The following is a 24,284-nucleotide window of genomic DNA, read 5'->3' as shown; positions in this document are numbered from 1 at the left end:
TCTAAAAAGTATCCGCGGTTTTTTGTCACTAGATGTGTGTTGATGGTCATATATCTAGTGACAAAGTACCACGGATATTTTTTAGATGACCCAATATATCTCGATATTTTTTTTAAATATCGAGTTATTACAAACTTATTTAGCAACCTGCAAATGATCCTAAATAATGTATACAGGATGCCTCGAAATTCTCATGAATTAAAATACCACAGCCAAAAGTTTTCGAAAAATTAATTCAAAAAGTTATATGTATATTTTTATTTCAAGCAGTATTTTTAAGATATGTTTAAATATAGTCAACTAATTACAAATTATATGTATTTAGACGACCATCTGCCCATGAATCGCGCGTGCGATAATATTAGTAAATGCACACTTTAGCGTTTAAACATAGTCTGCTAAGCGTAATCCATAATTGACTATATTTAAACCCTTATTGTTTCACAAACTATTGCTTAAAAAATAAAAATTTGCAAATAACTTTGTTACTTAATTTTTTGAAAACTTATTGTATTTTGATTCGTGAATTTTGGGACACTGTATGTACATATACAGAACCTTCTAAAAGTCTAGAAACGTTAAAGTCGATCTTGAAAACGATCAACTCTATATACAAAATATGTAAGAAATTGTAGTTGCTATATAAAATGTACATATCTAATAGTAATAATTTAACTTTGGATGGAGTCCACAAGATCATATGTGAAGGTTAGAGAGATTGAATTTTTCAAATAGAACCCTTCATTTTTTATTGTATATTTTTGCTTATTTCAAAAGTTTCCCCAATTTACATATACAATTTTGTCAATTGATAGTATAATTAAAAAAAACTTTATGGAGGAAAAAAGAACTTGAAAATTGGAAAATTAATATATTTATGTGTTTGTTTAACGAGTCGTTCTAAGCAAGCTACTAGCTTCTTGCTAGTAGTAAAATTTACGAGAAATCGTAAAATATTTATGATCATATATACGCATAGAATTACAATATCTGTTATAAGTTTTGATGAGTTTTATGAGAACAAGTTACGAGTCTTATGATTCTTTAGAACTGACCCATAAGCTTGAATGATTTTTAACAACTTTGCATCATTGATATTGTCTCAATAGATAGAAAGAGATTATTAAAATAAATATGAAAGACACATTTTATTTTATTTTTTAAAAAGTACAAATGATTTTAATATTTTACGTATAAATTTTTCAGTCATTAAATTATTTTAAAGTTTTATTGAGTAGAATGTTACACATTTTTTATTTAATGATACGATATCGTCAAAAATTGTCATTTATCGCAGTTTCTCAATTTTTAACCTTGTATGTCATTGCCCATATTCATCAGTAAGCATGCTCTACGAAGCATCTGAAGATAAATTTAAGGAAGTCTATTCTATCTAAGTCTAAGACCACGTCTTATTTTTATTGGTTATAGAGTCTACAGAGCATCTGAAGCCTTAAATATAAGGCCTGACTATGAATACGGGCAGATGACTATTTAAATTAGATTTTTATTAAAAGTAATTAAAGAAAATATAATTTTCTGAAAATAATTTTTACATAGTAACTTATGTTCATAATTTGCGGTATAGTTTTTTTTTCAATCGCTCATTACTTTTAACCGAAAAAAATAAAAAACAGAATCTTATTACATCTATGCATACAAAATTAGGTAGAATAAAATGCATATGCAAAAGCAATATGATAAGTTTAGAAATATATTAATAGAATATAAAAATTTAATTAAGAATTTTTATGACAATAATAGAAATCTGATATTTACAATGTAATTTTTTGAAGCAATGCTACTCATTCATTAGATGATATATAATGATGGTGAAGTAAATATTTGTATCAAGCAAATTATATTATAACTAAGAATAAATTCGAGGACTAAAAAAAAATTCTGAATCATTAACAGTAACAAAAATGCAACTGTAATGTATGTAATGTTCATAAAATTATAAAAAAATAATCGAATGCATAAAAAAAATAAAACAACTTTTTAAACAATGATAAATGTTATGTAATCATCAGATAATATACAGTCCCGTAAGTTTACGAAATAAGTAATGTGAATAAATATAGAACTGAAAATACAGAATTCTTTTAAGAGTCGTAAAAATGAAAAATGCTTTCATATGTAATTCAGCTTATAATTGAAGTGCTACATCATCGCAATATACGATATACAAAGTGTCCCGTAAGTATTTTCAATTCTACATTTATTCACATTACTTATTTCGTTTTAGTTTTATAAGTGTAAGTTTTGTAAGTGTTTTTATTTTGTTTGACATCAGGTGAGTAATTAATAAGATCTTGCTTTTTTTATTTTCGATTATTGCTCAGGAAGGCCACGTTTGAATTAAGACATTTAATTTGTTCAAATAAATTGTTATAGTTAATAAACATAATTAATATAAAATTTGTATTATTACAAATTAATACAATCAATACAATTTCATATTAATACAAATTTAGTATTATACAACCAATTATGCAAACAATATAATTATGCATTTTTACAAGAAGTTGTTATTGCCCTTTCTTATCTCTCTTTGTCAATTGCGTATTTCAGAATCTGATAATCATTAATACTGTGTACACGCATACATACATACATATATTATACATACAAACGTACATATGGCTGCGTTCGGTTTGGACATTGAAGAAGTACTGAAAGCGTCTAAACCGAATGCAGCCCGTACGTATCTGCGCACGCACGTACGTATACCGTACATTATAGTATTACATATACACATAAAATATTTATCTATTATACATGTACACGCAATTGTGCACGTTATTTTCGTACAACACGAATTTTTCAAATCTTATACTCTTCTTTGAATTTCAATGTTTCTACATCCTCAGATTCTTCGTTTTCTGCAATCTTTTGAATCGGTGTAAGAAATACTAGCTATTGATCTGTCGCAGTCGTTGGAAGAGCGCTCGTATCCCCGTTGCCGCTTTCGACTATGAGCATCACGGTTTCGGCCGCACCCCTCACACATTCTATCTGGTGGCTACCCCAGTCTTTACGCTGGCAAAACGTGGAACAATACGGCGTACGTCTGCATAAAGAGCATTCTGCAAACGCTTCTCTATTACAGTTGGCACACTGAAATTTATTACATATATATATTTTTATTTTATACTTATAGTATTATATTTTATTTTTTATTGTACTCTTATATATTTATATTTAAGTTGCGTTATATATATTTAAGTTCCATTATTCATTGCAAATTCTGAAAATCTATAATACGCATAATTGAATTACGCGCGTGAATTATAGATTTTCAATACTCGCAGTAAATAATGAAATAGTCTTAATTATTTATTCTGCAAAACAGATAAAATAGATTCTTTATAACTAATAAATGTACAAAATATGCAATTTATAGAATAGATTTAGTCCACTTAATACTACAAATGCTCTTCGACGAAGCATTTTTTGATTGGTCAATTAGTAAAATTTTTTCTTCCGATTTAAAATCTTCAGTGTTACATGGATCGCACCTATAGACTCATGATGTCGAGTGTCCTGTTTAAAATGATATTAGTTGGAAGTAACTGAACAAATTTTAATAGACATATAGGAATTCACATAAATACATTTCATTACTTCGAGAGGTAAATCTACACACTAAACATAAGTAAAAAAAAATTCATATGAATATATGTCCTATATACTTCAATTTTCAAATTATATTATACACTCATTCCCCCAAAAAGCGATATATTAAAAATTTTGAAAAATATCAAATTTCAAATAATCATAACGTGGTAAGTAATGAAGATAAAAATATGTTTAAGAATGTAAAATAAAGTTTGAAATGTTTTCAAGAATATTTTAACGAGAATTATACTGGATCATTATTTTCAAAATGGTTAACAAAGTGAGTAACAAAATGAGAAAATGCAAAATTGATTAAACGTCCAAGTTTGGAATAGTGCAAGGCGTGAATTCGGTGTCGCAGCTTAATGCAACAACATGCATGTAAAAGTATAGAATTTTATCTTTAAATCGCTTTTTTACTGAGCTCGATACTAACTTTTCGCTGAGTTACTTTGAATGTAACATGCTCCGCTGTCATTAGCTCAAATTATGATTGTCATTCTTCCCAATATGAACTGTATGGAGTTTGACTGGTCACTGGGCTTTCCAATTGCAATATTCTTAGACACTTTTTTGCACACAGCGACACAAGTTGCGTTTCAATTGTCCATTATCGTAGACGCAACACATCTGTACTCAGTTGAGGGCTACTAAGTCGGCTGTGTAAGCTTGTATTTTCTAGTGACAATTACATGTTATCATCGACGAGATATTATTAAAGACCGATATCCTTACGGGAGTTCGCGTTAATTTTGAAGTGATTAAGAGTAAAAAACTGAATATTGTATTAATTTTGATTTATTAGTTTTGTGTGTTTATCGGTGTGTATATTTAAAACTCAATAATATTCTATTTTTCTTTAAAATTGTGATTTCAGTGTGTCGTCAAAGTTTAATTATCAACAGAGATGATAATTGCAAAGAAAAAAATTGTAATTTTTCGGCAATAGATAGATAGGATAGGAGTTTTGTGTGTTTATCGGTGTGTATATTTAAAACTCAATAATATTCTATTTTTCTTTAAAATTGTGATTTCAGTGTGTCGTCAAAGTTTAATTGTCAACAGAGATGATAATTGCAAAGAAAAAAATTGTAATTTTTCGGCAATAGATAGGATATTATAGTTTTACAAGTATGCATATTTATTTATAGAGCATTTATGTAATAAAAAATCATGAATTTAATAATGTATTAGCCAAATGTATTTATGTTAATAATTGCAATTTTTTTATCAATAGTCGATAATGTTAGGTCTTCAATTACCTCCGGGTTCTTTTTATACTCCCAAAAATTGCAAAGATTGATAATATCGTCTTTAATAATATCTCGTCGGTAATGTTACTAACCGCAACGGCTATAAATGAGGTTGGAGAACGTTGAGTGACCAGTACTTTTACTTTTTTTTATTTAATATAATTTAGACGGAAAAAGCTACATTTCTTTCAATCTAATTCTATCCGAAATGGAAACCATACACAATCTGTTCCAATTGAATCGTGCACTATGTTACACACCCAGCAAATGAGAATGGATTGCAAAATGGATTGAAATTTTTTTCTATCCGAATGCGTATTTTAAATAGCGAATACTTTTTTTTTGGATTTAATTCGATTCAATTAGATTCCTTCCTTCCTTCCTTCCTTCCTTCCTTCCTTCCTTCCTTCCTTCCTTCCTTCCTTCCTCCTTTCCTCCCTCCCTCCCTTCCTCCCCTCTCCCATATCCCCCCTCTCTCTCTCATTAAACAAATATTAAGAATGAAAAAGAATACATAGCATAAATACAATAGCATAAATAAAACAGTCATTTTAAACTCCTCCCCTCATGATTGTTTTAAACTGCTCTCTTACCGCATGGGAGAAAAAAAACCGTTAAAAACCGTAATTTTTTCGGTTTCGGTTTTCTTGAAACCAGTCAAGAAACCGGAACACTTATTCGACATTTTATTAAAAACTGTAACTGGAACTGAACTGAAAAAACCTTTCAGTCCAGATTCCTGATTTTTTTAAATACACTTTTGTCATGTTTATTTTTTTGTATATATACTTAACATAAATTGAAAATTATTTATTTTTTTAATATAATTTTTTGCCTTTGTTAGCTTTTAATGTAAGGAAATTTAATTTGAATTTGATTCATTTTCGAATCAAAAAGATTCGATTCGAAAAAAGTTCAAATTCGATTCGATTTAACTTCATAAACGTTTGATACGCTCTTTATGTGCTGTTGTTATAAAGAAAGTGAAACTATTTACTGTAATTATGTGTATTCCTTATAAACAAAAAAATTATATATAGATGTATCTAAAATATATTTTTTATTGTATTGAAATAAAACTACAAGAGATGATTATCTGTATTTCATACGTTTAATGAATTGATTGGCTCATCATATGGTATTAGCTTCGAAAAATATTATTATAAAGAAAGTGAAACTATTTATTATAATTATGTCATTCCTTATAAACTAATAAAAAAATTATATATAAATGTATCTAAAATATATTTTTTATTGTATTATTTTCTTTTGTAGACATATTGAAATAAAACAGAGTTGATTACTACAAGAGTTGATTATGTGTATCTCATACGTTTAATGAATTGATTGACTCATCATATGTTATTAGCTTGTTATCTTATCTTCTTTTCTCCTAATTGATAAATAAAAAATTAATAAATTAGACCGCTCTATATAAATCACCTAAATAAGAGACGCTAACTACGGTCAAACTAAGATGATGGAATAATATTTCTATTTTTATGTTACTTTTATTTTTTATTTTTTAAATATATTTATTCCATTTATCGTATTTTAAATAGAAAGAAATCTTTCAGATACAGGATCAACTGCGAAAACAATCGGCGCGCAATCATATATCTGAAATAAATATATTTAAAATACATATAGAAATATTATTCCAATATTTAATTTTATTATTTTTATGTGGCATCAATTTTTCAAATAAACTGTCGAAGGTCTAGAGAGTTCATATAGAAATTGTAACATCAATATTGAAAATTTGACTCACTTAACTTTATCTATACTTACAAGTTAGAGTTTGAACTCTTCTAATTACATTTATGAGGAAAGATATTTATAATACAGAGAATATAATAATGAAAATAGAATACAAATAAAAAATATTTTTTTCTATAAATGATTTTACTGTTTACCTTCTTGTTATGTGAATCGGATGCTGGTTGTAATCCAACAGTTTCGATGACATCTGCCCTTCCTCCAAGTTGCGCAACCAATGCCTGCTCCCTTCTCTGCTGCCTATTTAACTCCTTCGCTTCTTCCAAAATACGTCTAAATTCATAAGCCAACTTTATCATTTTGTTTGACATTTCATCCAATTTTTTAAAAACTTCATCGCTTTGACTGTTTTCTGTTTGATGCGCATTCTGCACCGTATCCTGTTCTTGGGGTTGCTGTACAACTAATCCATCCGTAGAAACAAATTGCGGCCAAACCTCTTTGTCAGGCACAACAACCTCGTCGCCACTATCATCGTTATTACTACCATCTCGTGAATTCTCGATTTTGTGCTTACGTGAGGGAGTCTCTCCATCTGATGAATCCTTAGGTCTTTTCCGACGTTTGTACGGAGTAAAAAGGCGAACTGGTCCTGTCTGAATTATATTAATTTAAATGGAAAATTTTATTTTATCATTAGAGATAAAAATGATTCAATTTGACAATAACTTATTCGGTAATTATAGTAAATTACTTGGTAATTTTTTGAGGCTGGTAAAATAGTAATTTTAAAAGAAAAGATTAGAAAAATAAAATAATTTGATATAAGAGTATTTAGTCATTAAGTTAAAAACGCTTTAACTTAATTTTTTGTTTTGATACTACATATTGATATAATAATTAGATAACTCACAACTGCAACCTGCCCCTTTGGGGCAGGGATGCCAAATTAGGGACAATTTACGACGGGAGTGGCGCAACACAGTTTAATTGCACACACTACTCACATCGGCCTGTTCCTAGTAATTTTTCACTGCTTCACTAATAAGTTATATTATTATTTTTAATTAGCCAATTAGTGATGTGGGCAATTGATATACATCCGTTTACGACATCGCGATCAACACTATCAGTCGGCGACCTAGCGCGACAAGTAGCCACACACTTAAAAGGAATGCTAGAGCGACGGCCAAACTTGATCGATGTCGATAAAATAGATTTTTAATTTCAAATAAAATATTACGTACACATCAAGAAAATATTACGTACATTAATTAAAACATTACGTACATTAAGCAAAATCATTAAGTAAAAGTTATGTACATTTCTTGTTTTGCTATATCCTATATGTCACATGAATGCGAGATTATGTACACTCAAATCGTACTTCTCAAGCCATTTCTCTATAAGCTTCAAAATCATAATAAAAGTCTATTCTTATAAATTATTCAAATATGGAAAAATACTTTTTGTTTAGATATTGTCTTGCATTTATTTATATATATATGTGAAGGAAGCGAACCTATATGGTAACAGAAAATTGTAATTTACAATTTTTGGAGATTTTTATACCGATTTGTACTTTCCAAAGGATATTTTTTTCTTTTATTCTGGAGGATTTTTTGTTCTGTATAAAGAAAATGAAATGGTTTGAGAAATACGAAATGACGTTCCATTGGTAACTCCAGCATCCCCTTAAGTATGAGTCGTCTATATGTCAAACAAACGTTTTGTTGATTAAATTATACAATATGTTTAGATTTAGTCAATAGCCCTGTTATTCTATCAGCGATTTTTATTAGGAACATTAAAAGAATGTTGTTTTATTTTATACATAAGTAGGGAAATACAGCCTATTTGTACATAAAACTATATAAAAGACAATAAATATAGCCAAAATTACTAAATTAATAAATTAGCATTTTACTATAATTTTACCGTAAGTAATCATAAAATTGAATTTGACGGTATTTTTACCTCTGTTTATCAATTTTATATCGAGTATAAGGATGTCTCAAAAATAGGGTAAGAGCGTTGGAGGCGTAGAATGGGAAACAAAAAGTTATACCATTTTGAGATATTCGCTGTAGTTTTCGAATTAAAAAGGGAAACGTCTAAGCCTAATGTGAAGTCGCGCCGCGAGAATTCGTAGCACGGCTCATCGCGCCTCACTCGACAATGGCGCTTCCTTTTTTCATTCGAAAACTACAGCGAATATCTCAAAATGGTATAAGACTTTTTGTTCTCCTTGATCCATTTTTAATCTGCCCCCAATGCGGCTCTTACCCTATTTTTGAGACACTCTGTATATAAATCAATGTCAAATATTGGAAGATCCCGTTAGTATATTCCGAGCACACATCGGCTGGAGTCTCTCTTTTCCGTTGTCCACACACAATCAGAAATTTTTATATCAAATTAGCCAAATTGATGATGTGGACTATCGAATTCCTCTTCATATATTGATACGTATGGAATATTACATTACAAATAATTTGCTTACCGCACTTTCGTCATCACAACACGCTGCGCAAGTGCAAGAAGTGGCGTGAGGCTTTAAAATTTGTTCGTCAATAAGAGTTTGCAAACTTCTTCCGCCAAATCGAATACTTCGTTTCCAATCTTTGCTGGATGCTCTACCGCAGAGAGCCTCAAACTCGCTAGGTGTGTACCAATCCGAGCCGAGTTTAATACATCGTCCCCTACCACCAGATCCGAATCTATTTTTGTGCAACTCCGCATTTGTGTTTTTACATCTGATAGGAAGCACTGCTAAATTTGCCGAATCTGACCAGTTATATATCGGTTGAGAACTGGGTGTGGATACATGTATTTGCTCTGATTCCGTTTCATCTGTGCTGTTCTGAATCACTATATGAGTCGCTTTCAGCTCACCATTCCAACGTAGAGGATCTGAATCTTTGTCATGACGTGATTCACAAATAAACCCGTTATCGACACATAGCATCTGCTTGAACTGTCCCGAACCTGGCAGCTAGAAATGAAAAATATGTCTAGGTACAATTTTGAACGACTTGGACTCGTCAAATGTAAATTCATTAGATTTTTGCCGAAAGTGAAAATTTGTTTTTAGTAAGTGCCTCTTAATTAGTGTTGTATTCAAATATATGTGTGTTCTCTTATAATTAAAACATATATTCATTGTTAAAAAAGCATTTTTACGAGAGATGTCTTGGTGAAACAATTGCTTTATTTTCTCGGAGTTATAAAATTTGAGTAAATAATATCATTATATATTTAATATAAAATATTTTCATTGCATTTTTTTTCTAAAGAATATAACCGACATACCTCCGATATCATTTTTCCATGTGTAAAAATGTCCCCACTTCAATCGCGCAAATAATTATATTTTTTGGAATGAATCAATATTACGTATTTTTTAAGTTCATATTTTCTTCTATTCAAAACATTACTTTTTATTTGTACCTTTTTTATCATAAAGATATAATTTAAAAAAAATTGATTATTACACTCTTTTCACAGATAGTAGTACTTAGTATTTTTTGGCATAATTTTTTCAATTATTATCAGAACATTTTTATATTTTGGTATTTTGATTCTATACATTCTGGCATTTTATTAAAAAAGAGAAAAAAATTTTCCATTGAGATTTATAATTATAGATCGAATCCAAAACGCCGTAAGTGACTTGGATCCAGACATGTAAATTAAGATTATTCTAAAATGAGACATATAGTTGAGGGTTAAGTATCTATCAAAGGAACATAAAGTGACATTTATGTTTCTATTTGTCTATTTCCCTAAAAGTTCCAGTATATTTCTCGATATTACTCTTTGTCGGAACAGAAATATAAGTTACCTGTTTTTATATAAGAGAAGTAAAATTAAAAGAAATAAAGGCAACAACAGAACATTCCTAGAAATTGTGATGCTTAAGTGGAGATGCTGTCATATTTTGTCTTTTGTTGGTTGTTTTGCTTTTTTTTAAATTTAGTTCAACATGAAAAAGAAGTCATTTTTAATTATAGATAACTGAATGTAGATAAAGTTTTGAATATGTCCATCGATAACTGTTGCATAAAAAAATTACTTTTTTCGAATATTCGAACAAGACCGGCGATTTTTCTAGAATGCATTTTCCAAATTGCGCCATCAATTTTGAGAAATTCGCAATTCAAAAGAACTACTTTTACATATTTCGACTTACTATTCATATTATAATTATGATATGTACCAAAGAAGATCGATATGTACCATATCGAAGAAGTTTTAATGCAATAAAAATTAAATTAAATAAAGATTATGCATTTCGCGGGTTTCCTCCGTGTCCAGATCCATTCTTGGAATGCCAACGTTTCGTGAACTTTGCAATCCACTTCATCAGGGCGAGGAATCTGATACTGAGCTGTTCCTTCGGGTCGTTCTTTTTATATTATGCTACTTGTTGGAGTGGTGGGGGGAAAAGAAAAGAATTGTAAGTGGGAAAAATTGGTCGGTCTTCAATAATCGGGAGAATGGTTTTCCATATTTCATTTATATTGTAGTCATTATCTCTATTTAGATTGTTAGGGTGTTTTTGTTCTATGGCTTCTCTATACTTTCTTGGAAAGTATGATGTAATATGATCGTTTTGTCAAATATTACTCGATGTTCTGTTTCGATATTGTGTTTTGATAATGCTGGCATGTTTTAGCCTGACATCATGTTAGTGTTTTTTTATCCGTAGATTGATCATTCTCCCGATTTCTCCAATGTATACTTATCTGCAGGAATAAAGTATTCTGTATATTCCTGCGAAGCTGAGTGGAAGTCTTTAATCTTTAGAATTCTTAAGAGTTGTCCTATCTTTTTAGGTAGTTTGAAGATAGTTCGGATATTATGTTTGTTTAATATCCTGTCAATCCGATTTGTTATTCCTTTGATATATGAGAGAATGGATAGGATCCTTTCGTCTGCTTGTCAGAGACCGTTGTTTATTGATTATTTTGGTTGTCTTTTTTGTCTATTTTTCTGTAAGATTAATTTTAGGTAGATAAGTTCTGTCTGTAGATGTTCTTTGTCAGAGATGGTGAAAGCTCTATGTACAAGTAAGTTGATTGCAGACTGTTTTTGTGCTGGGCGGTGGTGCGACTCGGCATGTAGATATCTATCTGTGTGTATTGGTTTTCTGTACACTCGATGCCTAAAGTACAGTCAACTTTCTTAGAGACAAGAATATCTAGGAAAAGGAGTTTTCCGTTTTCGTCTATGTCTATAGTGAAGTGGATATTTGGATGTTGATTGAGGAAAATAAGAAATTTACGGAGTTCGGCTCTGGCGTGTCTCCATATCACGAATGTGTGTCGTCTACATAACGGAACCAAACTTCTGGTTTTATGGGTATTTAGTTGAAGGTCTCTTTCTCAAAATGCTTCATGAAGATGTTGGCGATTACAGGAGAAATAGGAGAGCCCATTGCTGCTCCTGAAGTTTGCTCATAAAATTTGTTGTTATAGGAGAAGTAAGTGGTTGTTAAGCAATGCTCTATTAGCGAGATAAGGTCGGAGGGAACTTCAGGTGAGGCTTTTATTATGCTTAATATGTCTTTTATTATGTGAAAAGGGATTCTACGTCGAAATTTACAAGCAGGTCTGTGGGACGTAGTCGGATTTTTTAATCTTATGAAGTCCGTTGAAGTCCGTTGAGTTGGTTATGTGTAATTCGGATTTTCCAGTGAGGGGTTGTAGGGTGCTAGGAAGCAGGATAAGTTGTATGTCGGGGAGTATGGCGCTGACAATCGGTCTGAGGAGGATGTTTGGTTTGTGTACTTTTGGTAGCCCGTATAGTCTTGATAGGAGAAGATTTGTAGGTTTTATTTAATCTTGATTTTTTTTTTAATGTTGGTTTTACTCGGAATGTTTTTCTTCACTAGGATCTTGGTGTCCTGTACGATTATATAATATTAGTTGGATCTTTGTCAAATTTTTGTATGCTTTGTCCGAAAGAAGGTTCTTCATCTTTTTCTTATAGTCTGATGTGTTCATGACTATTGTCTTCATGACTGTTGCCTTTGTCGGCTGGAAGCATGATGATGTCTGTGTCCCTATTCAGGTCTTGAAGGCCCAATCGCTCTTGTCTAGTGATGTTTGGTGGAGAGAGTTTGGCTTTAGAAAGAATATTGGTTACCTGTCTGCGGATATTATCTGCTTGTTCTGATGAGAATCGGTAGATGGTTGGCTCTATTTGGCTGATAATCTCTTTTAGAATTTTTCTAGGTGTCACTGCGAAATTAAGGCCTTTGGCAAGCGCAGATATAGTATCTTGAGATGGGTCTTTGTTGGATAAGTTCTTGACGTTAAGTAGAGAAGGTTGTGGATTTTTGTGAGGGACAAAGTTTATAAGTATTTCTGTTTCTGTCTTTCAGAGGATTGTGTGTGGATCTTTGTGGCTTGTTCGTATGTAATACGATCTAGGATTTGCCAGATATCATGCGGCAACGTGGCGGATAGGAATAGATGGAGTTTAAAGGTACGAATAAAAGAACACTACAACGTGATGTCACAGACTAAAACACACCACGCAGTTAGCATTATCAGAACACAATCGAAACAATAGAACAACATCGAAACAATAGAACATCGAATACTGTTTGACAAAACGACAATATTCAACACAATAGTCAACATTACATCATACTTTCAAAAAAAGTATAGAGAAGCCATAGAGAAAAAAACATCCTAATAATCTAAATAGAGATAATGGCTACAACATAAATAAAATATGGAAAATCATTTTTTCCCGGTTATTGAAGACCGACCAATTTCCCCCACCTCTCCCCTCGCCCCACTTACAATTCTCTTGACAATCTAAGAATGGATTTGGGCGGAGGAAACCCGCGAAACGCATCAATAAATATTAATATTTATATTAATATTAATATTAAAATATTATTTAATATAATGGATGTTAAAACTTAAAAAATGTCAATTGTTATAAAAATTTATATCTATAGATCTTTCATGATTTTAAATTTGTCAAATTTGCTATCGAATTCGTATGCAATCTAAAAAAAAAACTTAAGTTTAAATGAATATAATTGAAAACTTTAGAAATTCGTCAATAATCTAATTCAGTACTCGGAATTAATCAGAATATATTTAACTAAAATTTAGTTAAATAAATCTAAAGAAACTATTTGAAAAACGTATCAATAATAGTATTTTCAAGATAATATGGAAAGTCATTGTCCACATTATAATTATCATATTGTAATTTTTAATTATATATTATTGCAGACTACAATATGTTAATGATAAAATATGTTAATAATAAAAAATTTATTTTAATTATTTATTTTATTATTTATTAAAATAAAAATCATGTGGGAAAGAAAATATTTTAATATTTGCCGGAAGATATGCTCCCAGCATATTTTTGTATCGCGACGCTCCTGGAGCACAGCGTCACGTGAGTGATCGGCGGCTCGACCGCCGAGTCTCGAGTGGCAGTGGGGGTCGCTTCAAGAATCTGCCCGAAATGGGCAACTAATTCCGAGCACTGATCTAATTGATAGATCCTACAATAGACCCCATATTTAATCATAAACATCTTATTTAACAGGATTGTTTTTACCAATTTTGGTTTTAACTGCAGTTTAGTGAAATTTCAGTTAAGGTTAACTCTCAGTTTAATATTGATTGGTTTTTACACTTCATCTAAAACGTTCAGTTAAACTTATAACTTCCCAGTAAACGAGAATAAATAAAAATGGATAGAAATGAATTTCGACATTATCGAATTCACGCTTCTGATTTTTCGAATCCATTTGAATCCATGAATTTATCTGATTTTCGACATGATGAATAACTCTTTCGTATTTTACTTCATTTCAATCAAAAAATAATACGGATATGAATACATCTAAATTCAACATAATGAATAGCATATTTCATATTTCTATTCATTTGAGTCCAAATATTTATGTCGTAAACAAGTTAGCCATGAATATCCAGTAAACGAAATGAATTAAAATGTATTTAGATTTTCAGAAATATGGATTCATGAATGTTAAGATAAATCCTTTTCAATTCTGAATGCATTTTTATTCATTGATAGCAATTGCATGAAACAAATGTCTATTCCTTTGCAATCTTGAATGCATTTTTATTCATTTAAAGGAATGGCATGAAATATATTTCTAGTTTTCAATCTAAAAATAATATTATAGTATTATATTTTGTGTGCATCGTGAATATTGCTCAATTCAAAATTGTGAATAGAAAATGCAGTTTTTCAATCCAGTTGAATCTAAAAATAATATCAGCCATTTCTGTGCATCATGAATACTGCTCAATTCAAAATTCTGAATACGAAATGTAGTTTTTTAATCCAATTGAATTAAAAATGAGTCATGAACGCTAATCAATTTAAAATTGGGGTATGTGAAGTTATCCCAACTATAGTACTCAGGAGTTCTGATTAGAGTTCCCGTTTTCTTTTGACCAGACAAAGAGTTCTATATAATTTATAACAAGAGTTCCGCTTAATAATTATTTTTAAATAATTTTTAAAAAATGGGCTAACTTCTCATCGAAAATCAAAATCGAATAGTTGTGAGCGGCTCAATAGCTTCATTTCGTGAATACCTAGAGTTCCTGATGCATAAAAAAAAATTTTGAAAAATCAATTTTTAGATACAATAGTTCTGATTAGAGTTCCTGCTTCCTTTTAACGAAACGAAGAATTCTCTATATTTTTTAATGCAAGATTTATTTAATAACAATTTTTTAATAATTTTTAAAAAATAGGGCTAACTTCTCAGCGAAATTCGAGATCGAATAGTTCTGAGCAGCTTAATAACTCTATTTTGTGAATATCTAGAGTTCCTGATATATAAAAAACAATTTTGACACACAAGAAAATTTATAAAAAATTTTTTTTGAAAAAAAATTTTTTTAATAAAATAGTTCTGTGACACGTTAATTGTTATTCTAACAATTTCGAATAGTGCTCAGCGATTAAAACCAACACAGACTCAAAAATAAAAGAGATATATACTTAAAAAAAAATTTGAAAAATCGGTTGCAGAAGTATGTATTTCCTTATGTAGTCATCCAATCGCTTTCTCACCTTGACAGAACTCGTCGAGAATTGCCCAGAACTCTAATTAGAATTACTCAGTACTCTCAAAAAATTTTTCGACGTCGGACTTAGAAAATTTTCAACGATAGAGTTCAAATGTTTCCACACCTCGAAAATCGTTGGCCCAATCGCTTTTTCACCTAATACTTTTTGACAGACCTCGTCGAGAACTACATAGAACTCTAATCAGAACTATTCAGTACTCTCAAAAAATTTTTCGACGTCGGATTTAGAAAATTTTTAATGATAGAGTTTAAATGTCCCCACATCTCGAAAACTGTTGGCCCAATCGCTTACAATAATTGAATTTTTAAGCGAGGTAATATGATTTAAAAGCCAGTGCGATTTCGGCAACTTTACCCTAAATTAGAGTTAAATAGTATACAGGGAAAAGTTATATATACTTTTCTTTTTCGTAAGATTTTGATAAAATTATTCGTTAGATTCTGATGTAGGATCTCTAATGCACGTGAGTATTGCAAACATTAAATGGAATGGCGCCTCGAATTGTCGAAATGTGGTCAACATAAATTCGGAGAATTCTTCTTTGTTTTCTCACTTATCGTCGCTTATTGTCGCGTACGTTTTAACAAAAAACTTGCGCCTTTTGAAGTCGGTGCGCGGTGTTTCACTTTGAAACGCTGCGTTTCGTTGAAGAGCATCGTTCCTGCTTAGCTCTAGCTGTGGACAATCATTCCTCCTGTCATTCGGCCCGCTGTTTGAAGTACTTTTATTTTGAAAGAACGAGTGCTTTTATTTTGAGAAGACATATTCATGTACATATTTTGTAAATAATTACACTAATATATTTACGCTACTAGTAAGTAAGGTATTTTTTGCTTTTATGTATTATAAAAATGAAAAGATTATTATAGATAGATCAGGTCTTATCTCTTTCCACATTCTTATTTGTTCGTATTGATTAATTCGTTCATAATTATTTTGGAAATTGTAAAATGATAGATTAATACATTTTATTTACTCTATGTAATTAATTTTTGAATATATATATGTTTGAGTATAAAATTACGGACCAATGAAATATCTTGTAAAAAATGATTCAAACAAAAGTTATAGGATTTAAAAAGATCTATTTACTGATCATATTTGTTCGATTGTGTCACATTGTTGATACTGTAATCTTTTCAAGCTTCATAATTCGAAAACTACTTACTGAAAAATAATTTTATTGTAGTGTTTTGAAAAGTTCACTATTATATTGTGGAATAAAAAATTAGGTGTCCTATTTAAAAAAATCGATGTGACTTTGACTTGATCTTGGCGCCGCCACCCAAGATCAAATTCATTAGACTATCAACTGCGACACAAGCTATCAACACACACAGTTATCAACTGCGACACAAATTAAAAGCTGCAACGTATGTAATTTTAACAAACAAGATATTTTCCTCATTTACATATTAACATAGGTATACTTACTAAAAAAGGTCTGCAGTACAAGAAGCAATTAATGATACCAAATTTAACGATGCAGAAAATACATACAAATGTAACAAATGTGATGGTTTCATCACTAGAAAGCACGAATATGGTCCACATGTTTTTTTAGATACTAGTTTAATAACTGACCCAAATTATGAACACGAAACTCACGTCCAATCTACGTTAGATAGTATTACAAAATCTATTATCGTTGAAAACAAAAATACAATACTTTGTGCGGAATAATTAATTACATTTCGTACGGTAACTGTAAAGAAAAACTGAATCGAGGACACTATATAGCGATGGTATATACAGGAATTCAATGGTACGAGTATGACGATTTAAAAAACACAAGAAATTTTGTTTTACCGTAAAAAATAGTAACACCTCATATTATCATCTATGTAACACAGAGTGTATAAAACACAAAAAGCGATTCTTTTAGTTTATTATATGCTATTTTCCAAGCAATATTTTTTTTATTCTACTTTATTTTATTGTTTATTATTAAGTGCAAACTCCGTAAACTGTAATACATAGTTTTTTTTTATTACACATACATATTTATTTTATGTACACTACTTTTATGTACAAACGCACACAGAATATGATACACAGAATGTGATTATATTATATTATATAAATTAAATTCAATACAAGTGATGAACAAAAAATATTACTCATATAATTAATAAAACATAAATTATATATTATATAATTAAACATATATACATGTATTTATATATGTAACACAATTAAAGATACATACTTATTTACAGTTGACATTATTTTCATCACAACTAGAATCATATCAGTACCCCTACAATCAAAATTTATATTCGATTCCATCAATAATTAACAAGTTATTTGACATCGAAGGTTTCAACTCCAAATATTTCTTTAAGTATGATACGAAGACATTTGAATTCTATCATCGAAAATTTTCTAAGTCCGATGTCGAAACATTTTTTGAGAGTACTGAGTAGTTCTGATTAGAGTTCTGGGCAGTTCTCGACGAGTTCTATCAAGGTGAGAAAGCGATTGGATGATTACATAAGGAAATACAGGGTTGGCCATATTCGACGGAAAGATCTGGCAACACTGTAACTTTTGACAGAGATGTTAGATCGAGTAATGACGTTTCCCATGATTGAAAAAAAAAAACATCTTTCCGTCGAATATGGCCAACCCTGTACATACTTCTGCAACCGATTTTTCAAATTTCGTTTTAAGTATATATCTCTTTTATTTTTGAGTCTGTGTTGGTTTTAATCGCTGAGCACTCTTCGAAATTGTTAGAACCACAATTAATGTGTCACAGAACTATTTTATAAAAAAAATTTTTTTTAATCAATTTTCTTGTGTGTCAAAATTGTTTTTTATATATCAGGAACTCTAGATATTCACAAAATAGAGCTATTAAGCTGCTCAGAACTATTCGATCTCGAATTTCGCTGAGAAGTTAGCATCCCATTTTTTAAAAATTATTTAAAAATTGTTATTAAATGAATCTTGCATTAAAAAATATAGAGAACTCTTTGTTTCGTTAAAAGGAAGCAGGAACTCTAATCAGAACTATTGTATCTAAAAATTGATTTTTCACAAATTTTTTTTGATTTTTCAAAATTTTTTTTATGCATCAGGAACTCTAGGTATTCACGAAATGAAGCTATTGAGCCGCTCAAAACTATTCGATCTCGATTTTCGATGAGAAATTAGCACCCCATTTTTTAAAAATTATTTAAAAATAATTATTAAGCGGAACTCTTGTTATAAATTATATAGAACTCTTTGTCTCGTCAAAAGGAAATGGGAACTCTAATCAGAACTCCTGAGTACTATAGTTGGGGTGCTAACTTCACATAAAATTGTGATTAGAAAATCCACTGTTCCATTAAAAAATGCAAAAATGCATGAATACTACTTTATTCAGAATTATGAATAAGAAATTTTTCGTTTTAATTCAACTGACAATGAGTTAAAAAAAAGTTGTACCATAAAAATATTATATCATGAATTTTACTTCATTTAATAGTTAAAAGAAATATAAAAAAGAACTATGTAAATATGTACAATAAATATTATATATATAAATTACTTATTTTTAATTAATAAATTAATCGCTTTTATGTACATTTCATACGTTTCCTTCATTATACAGCTAGCATATATTTTTTTGTATAAAAGTTTTAAAATAATAATTATAGAATTTCATGCAATTATTACTTTAATTTATTTAAACTTTTACACGTATAAAGATTTTATCTTTTTATTTTATTTTAAAATTTTTTTATATGGAATCCAATTCATTTTTATGGATTTAAAATACGAATTCAAATGGATTGAAAATTTTCAATCCATTTCAATCCATTTTCATTTTTTGCTGGGTACATCCTAGTTCAAGATTAATAAGAAGTCTCGTTTGAATTCGCTTTAATTAAAAAAATTTCAACAGTTAATTTGTAAGCTATGAATATGTTACAATTCAAAATTATGAAAATATGCACTTTTGTTGATGTGAAGGAGATGGGTTTCCTCTCATCGATTTCGATGAAATTATCATTTGATGTGTTTTTGCACGAAATGAACGAATCTGGCAGAAAAAAGTGTCGCCCTGCCCCGCAAACCGAGATATTAAGCGTTAAAGTTAATGATTATACAGATTAAGAAATCTGTCAGAGGCGAAATGAGATTTATAATTGTACCACAGTATAACTAATAGAGACACTTCCATGGTGTGTTCAGTTTGCAAGCGTCTCTCTCTCTAAAAAATCTCCACCGTCTCTACTTATGAATGTCACATAAGAGACAAAGCTGCTTTCCTTGTTTGACACACATCATCTCACAATGCATCTTAGGTTCTCTTTCTATAGAAAGACATAAAATATGTTGAACAAGAAAAGTACCGACTTCACGACGCGAAACAGATCGGTATTCATAGTCGATTCTTACATTTAAGACTGTCTTAAGTCAATTTTAAGATGTAAGTCAATTCGAAGACTGTATTAACATCTTAAGACAATCTTACTAACAATATTATATTTAAGATGGTTTTACAATAAAAACGGACTATGAATATCGCTTCATGTTTCGCGTTTCACAGTTGATAGCCTTTGTCTCTTATGCGACGTTCATAGACAGAGATGGCGGAGATTTAGAGAGAGACGCTTGCAACCAAGAGAGACACTGAGCACACCATGTTATCCCTTCTACCGTGAACACTTCGTTTCGGTACCTTTGAATCTCCGTGTCAAGGATCCACTATAACATTTCAAAAATCCAGGGCCGAATATGATGCCCCATAAGTAATAATGCAGTCACAATTAAATAAATTTTACAAAAATAAAATAATAAACAAAATTAATTCGAAAATAACAAAAACTAAGAATAAGTCAAGTATCAAATTTACTTAAACTAATAGTAATTATAAATGAAACATTTTTGTTAGTTAACTTATATGTCGATATCTTTGGGACAATGAAAAAAAAGTGCATTGTATATTTTTACTTTTATTACCGCAGTAACATTAGTTAATACTACACATAACTTTTCTTTATTATATTCATTTTTTTTCTATAAATATTTAAAGCAGCTCCCATAAACTATCTTAAGTAATATTTTAAGATGCTAGTGCTCTCTGATTGGTTCATTAAGGCATCTTAAGGCTGTACTTAAGATGGTCTTAAATATAAGATTTGACTATGAATGCTACTGCTCATAATCTCCGTAGTGTTATAATAAGCATTAAGTAATATAATGAATGAAGGAAAGATGGCAAATAAATCACAACGTAAACGTGTTCAGAATTTCTCCGAAGCAAAGAAAATGATGTTAATTTTAGTAATAATAAGTAATTTAGTAATAATAATTATAATATAAAGACATTCTTGAAAATAAAAAGTTTGACTCGGTAACCTCAAAAAACAAAGACAAATATTGGAAACACAATTGATAAATTAGAAGCCTATACTGGCCGAAGGGATCTTTAATACTTAAATAATTCAATGTGAATTATATATATGGTATATTAATTATATATATTATATATACGTATATGTTGGAAGTCTCCTTGTAAGATCAAACTGATAAGATCAGTAAATAGACCATTTTAAACTTTCGTATGAAACATTTTCCTCAAAAATGCTTACTTTTCAAAATATTTAAGGGATCCGAGACTTCATACTAATCAATTTCAACGAAATTCGTTGTAGCGATAGGTTTTCACATCGAATATTATTGGATAAAAGGATAATAGGAGAAACCGGGGCTAATAGACTCATTTTTCAGTTTCGAATTTTTACAGACGAAATTAAGAGACTTATCGAAAAAATGAATTCTACACCAGTTACTACATACATTTGACTATCTAATAATTTTACATTTGACTATTTTAATAATAAAGGGAAACTGATAACTAATACGAAAAAAATGCATTTTTCTAATGCATTCTATGTGATTCAACTAGCCTCGGGATAATTTGACTAAGATTATTAAAATAAAGATTAACGTATTTTAAGCTACATCTTTGCAAAATTTGTTCATTTCATGCAAAAACACTTCGAATGAGCCTAGTTTTCGAGATTGGACATGAGGGAACTAAACTTATAACATTTACTACTGAGGAAAATCTCTTTAAAGGAATAAAAATTTTGAGTAAGTACTATAAGAGTCGTCACTAAATGAGTCATACAGTTCCATTAGTTTGCTATCCATCCATTCATTTTTTAAAAACATTAACAATATACGATAATAAAGACACATAAACAAAATAAATCTGTTGGACTTTATTAAGTAAGAACTACACTTACTATCTAAGCAGAAAAAATTATATATCTCAGACAATATATGATTATAAAACAAAAATTTTAAGAATAAAAATATTTACTTAGATATAATATATGATTTTTTAAAATTGTGGCATAACTTCATCATAGATGTGTTAGCAATAAGATGTTATAGCAGACTGAGCGACAGTCGCTGCTGTGTGCTCGGACACGTTTATGCGTATCTCGCGTGTTTTGTTTTTAATATAGCCTCGATTCTTACTTACCCTTATAGTTAACTGACCCCGGTCTCCTCTAGTCACTACTCAAACGTTTGCGAGAAAATCAAAGTTGAAAATTTCGAGTGCCTAATAGCCATTTCAGTAGATCGCTTGATCGAAGAGCTCATGGCGTAGCGGTAGCGCGTCTGACTAGTAACGTCGACGTTGCGGATTCAAATCCCGAACTTTTTTGACATTTTTTAAAAAATATATTACACAAAAAAAATGTATATCAATAGATTAATACACACATTTTGTATATTTATTATACATTATAAATGCATTTTTCCGTTTGCATTCTCTGTCCAGGAAATATGTTTAACAGATAATTATATACACAACATGAATAAATGTGAAATGTGTTTTATTCATTAGAAATAGATGGTAATACATATTTATCATAAGGAGGATGATATTTATCATAAAAACATGTGTGAAAAACAATAATTTTCGCAACATTTTATCTTGTGCATCTTATTGTACCATCTACTTCTAATAAATAAAACACATTTCACATTTATTTGTGTTGAGTATAGATATAATTAATAAATGATAAACAGATTTTTTGGACAGAGAATGCAAACGGAAAAATGCATTTATAATGTACAATAAATATACAAAATGTATTAATCTATTGATATACATTTATTGTGTGTAATAATTGTTTTAAATGAATTAATTTCAGAAATTATAATTCCGTGTCGATATGATTGTTCGATTTTCAACGCAATCTATCTGAAATATTAATAATCCCTCCAAATTTCCTAAATTTAATCTTAAAAAAACTGTAATAAACTTATTGCGAAAAATATTGCTTCGGCCGGGAGTCGAGCCCGGATCTCTTGCATTCCGTGCGAGTGTCCTAAGACGTTCCTTTAGACTACCGAGACGTGCTTCGTATTTAAAGTAATGTATCTAACATAACGATCTCATTTCCAATCTTATTATTGTAATAATTGTATATTAAATTGTGTTTTGCAAAAGAAAAAAAAGTCAAAAAAGTTCGGGATTCGAATCCACGACATCGACGTTACTAGTCAGACACGCTACCACTGCGACATTAGCTCTTCGATTATGTTGGAAGCGCGCTCTCAATACCGTTGACATAGAGGGCGAGACGCGTGTTACCGGCCGAACAGCGAGTTAGAGGAAGGTGCCGGAATGGTCGTGTGTGTGATAGAAGAAGATGAGATCGGATCTCAAGCTGGGTGAGTGCTGTCCGTTCCCGCCAATAGAACTTTTTACTTTTGCCTTTTTTACTGCCGTTGTACTACGGATGATCCGAGCCGTATGCTCTTAATGTTTTTGTAATAAAGTAGCGTGTTCGTGTAAAATACGAAGAAGTGTCTAATATTATTGAGAACCTTATGATCTCAAAACCATGGCTGCAGATTAAATGATCTACTGAAATGACTTATTAGGCACTCGAAAATTTCAACCTTGATTTTCTAGCAAACGCTTGAATAGTGATTATTATTCTTTTATCCAGTAACACTCGATGTGAATACTTATCGTTACGAGTTTCGTTGAAATCGATTGGTATCACATCGTGAAGTCTCCTTGTTAGGTGGCGTCACCAAGATCAGATCAAATCGATTTTAAAAGAAACATCCTATTTTTTTATTTCAGAATCTAATAGGTGGTGTCAAGAATTTTCCAAAATACTATAATAAAGTTATTTTCCATTAAGTACTTTTCAAGTTATAAAGCTTGGAAATTACAGTATCGCCGAAATTAGCATTTTTGGACAATATGCCCATTGATTTGTTCAGGACAATAAGAAAGACAACATACTAAATTTTCAAACAATCTCACCGGGAGCCAAAATCCAATATAAGATTGGTGACTCGGAAGTCTTTTCGAGTTTAAGATTAATTTTAGTAAGATTCTAAGCGTTCAAATAGGTTGTTACCTCCCTTAAATTGTAGGTCTGTTTATCCAGAACAAAATCCAATTGGAATTTTCCTGGGTAAGATTGTTAGTAATATTGTTAGTAAGGTGTGAATTAAGTTCGAGATATTTTTTTCCTGAAATTTTGGATACGATAAAAATAATACTCTGTCAAGCTGCCCAATGATTATTCCTCTTTTACCATT

General features: G+C 30.2%; 1 protein-coding gene across 2 annotated transcripts in view; it reads right to left on the bottom strand.

Annotated features, from left to right (window-relative positions):
* Nucleotides 1-1,135: 1,135 nt before the first annotated feature.
* Nucleotides 1,136-24,284, bottom strand: part of Deaf1 (deformed epidermal autoregulatory factor 1) — a 43,295-nt gene continuing 20,146 nt past the window's right edge. The window contains exons 2-4 of one of the 2 annotated variants that reach the window (XM_011051440.2): nucleotides 9,097-9,588; nucleotides 6,791-7,249; nucleotides 1,136-3,120 (exon numbers count right to left, since the gene is read on the bottom strand). In XM_011051440.2, coding sequence (XP_011049742.1) covers nucleotides 2,920-3,120; nucleotides 6,791-7,249; nucleotides 9,097-9,588 — 1,152 coding nt within the window. In that variant the 3' untranslated portion in view covers nucleotides 1,136-2,919. Of the gene's footprint in view, nucleotides 3,121-4,492; nucleotides 6,268-6,790; nucleotides 7,250-9,096; nucleotides 9,589-24,284 lie in introns of those variants that run through there. The other variant, XM_011051441.2, reaches the window with a different exon arrangement.

This window comes from Acromyrmex echinatior, chromosome 10, assembly GCF_024713525.1.
Source record: "Acromyrmex echinatior isolate Ae372 chromosome 10, ASM2471352v2, whole genome shotgun sequence".
Lineage (NCBI taxonomy): Eukaryota > Metazoa > Arthropoda > Insecta > Hymenoptera > Formicidae > Acromyrmex > Acromyrmex echinatior.
The sequence above is the reverse complement of the archived record's forward strand: the minus strand, read 5'-3'. Positions and strand labels throughout refer to the sequence as shown.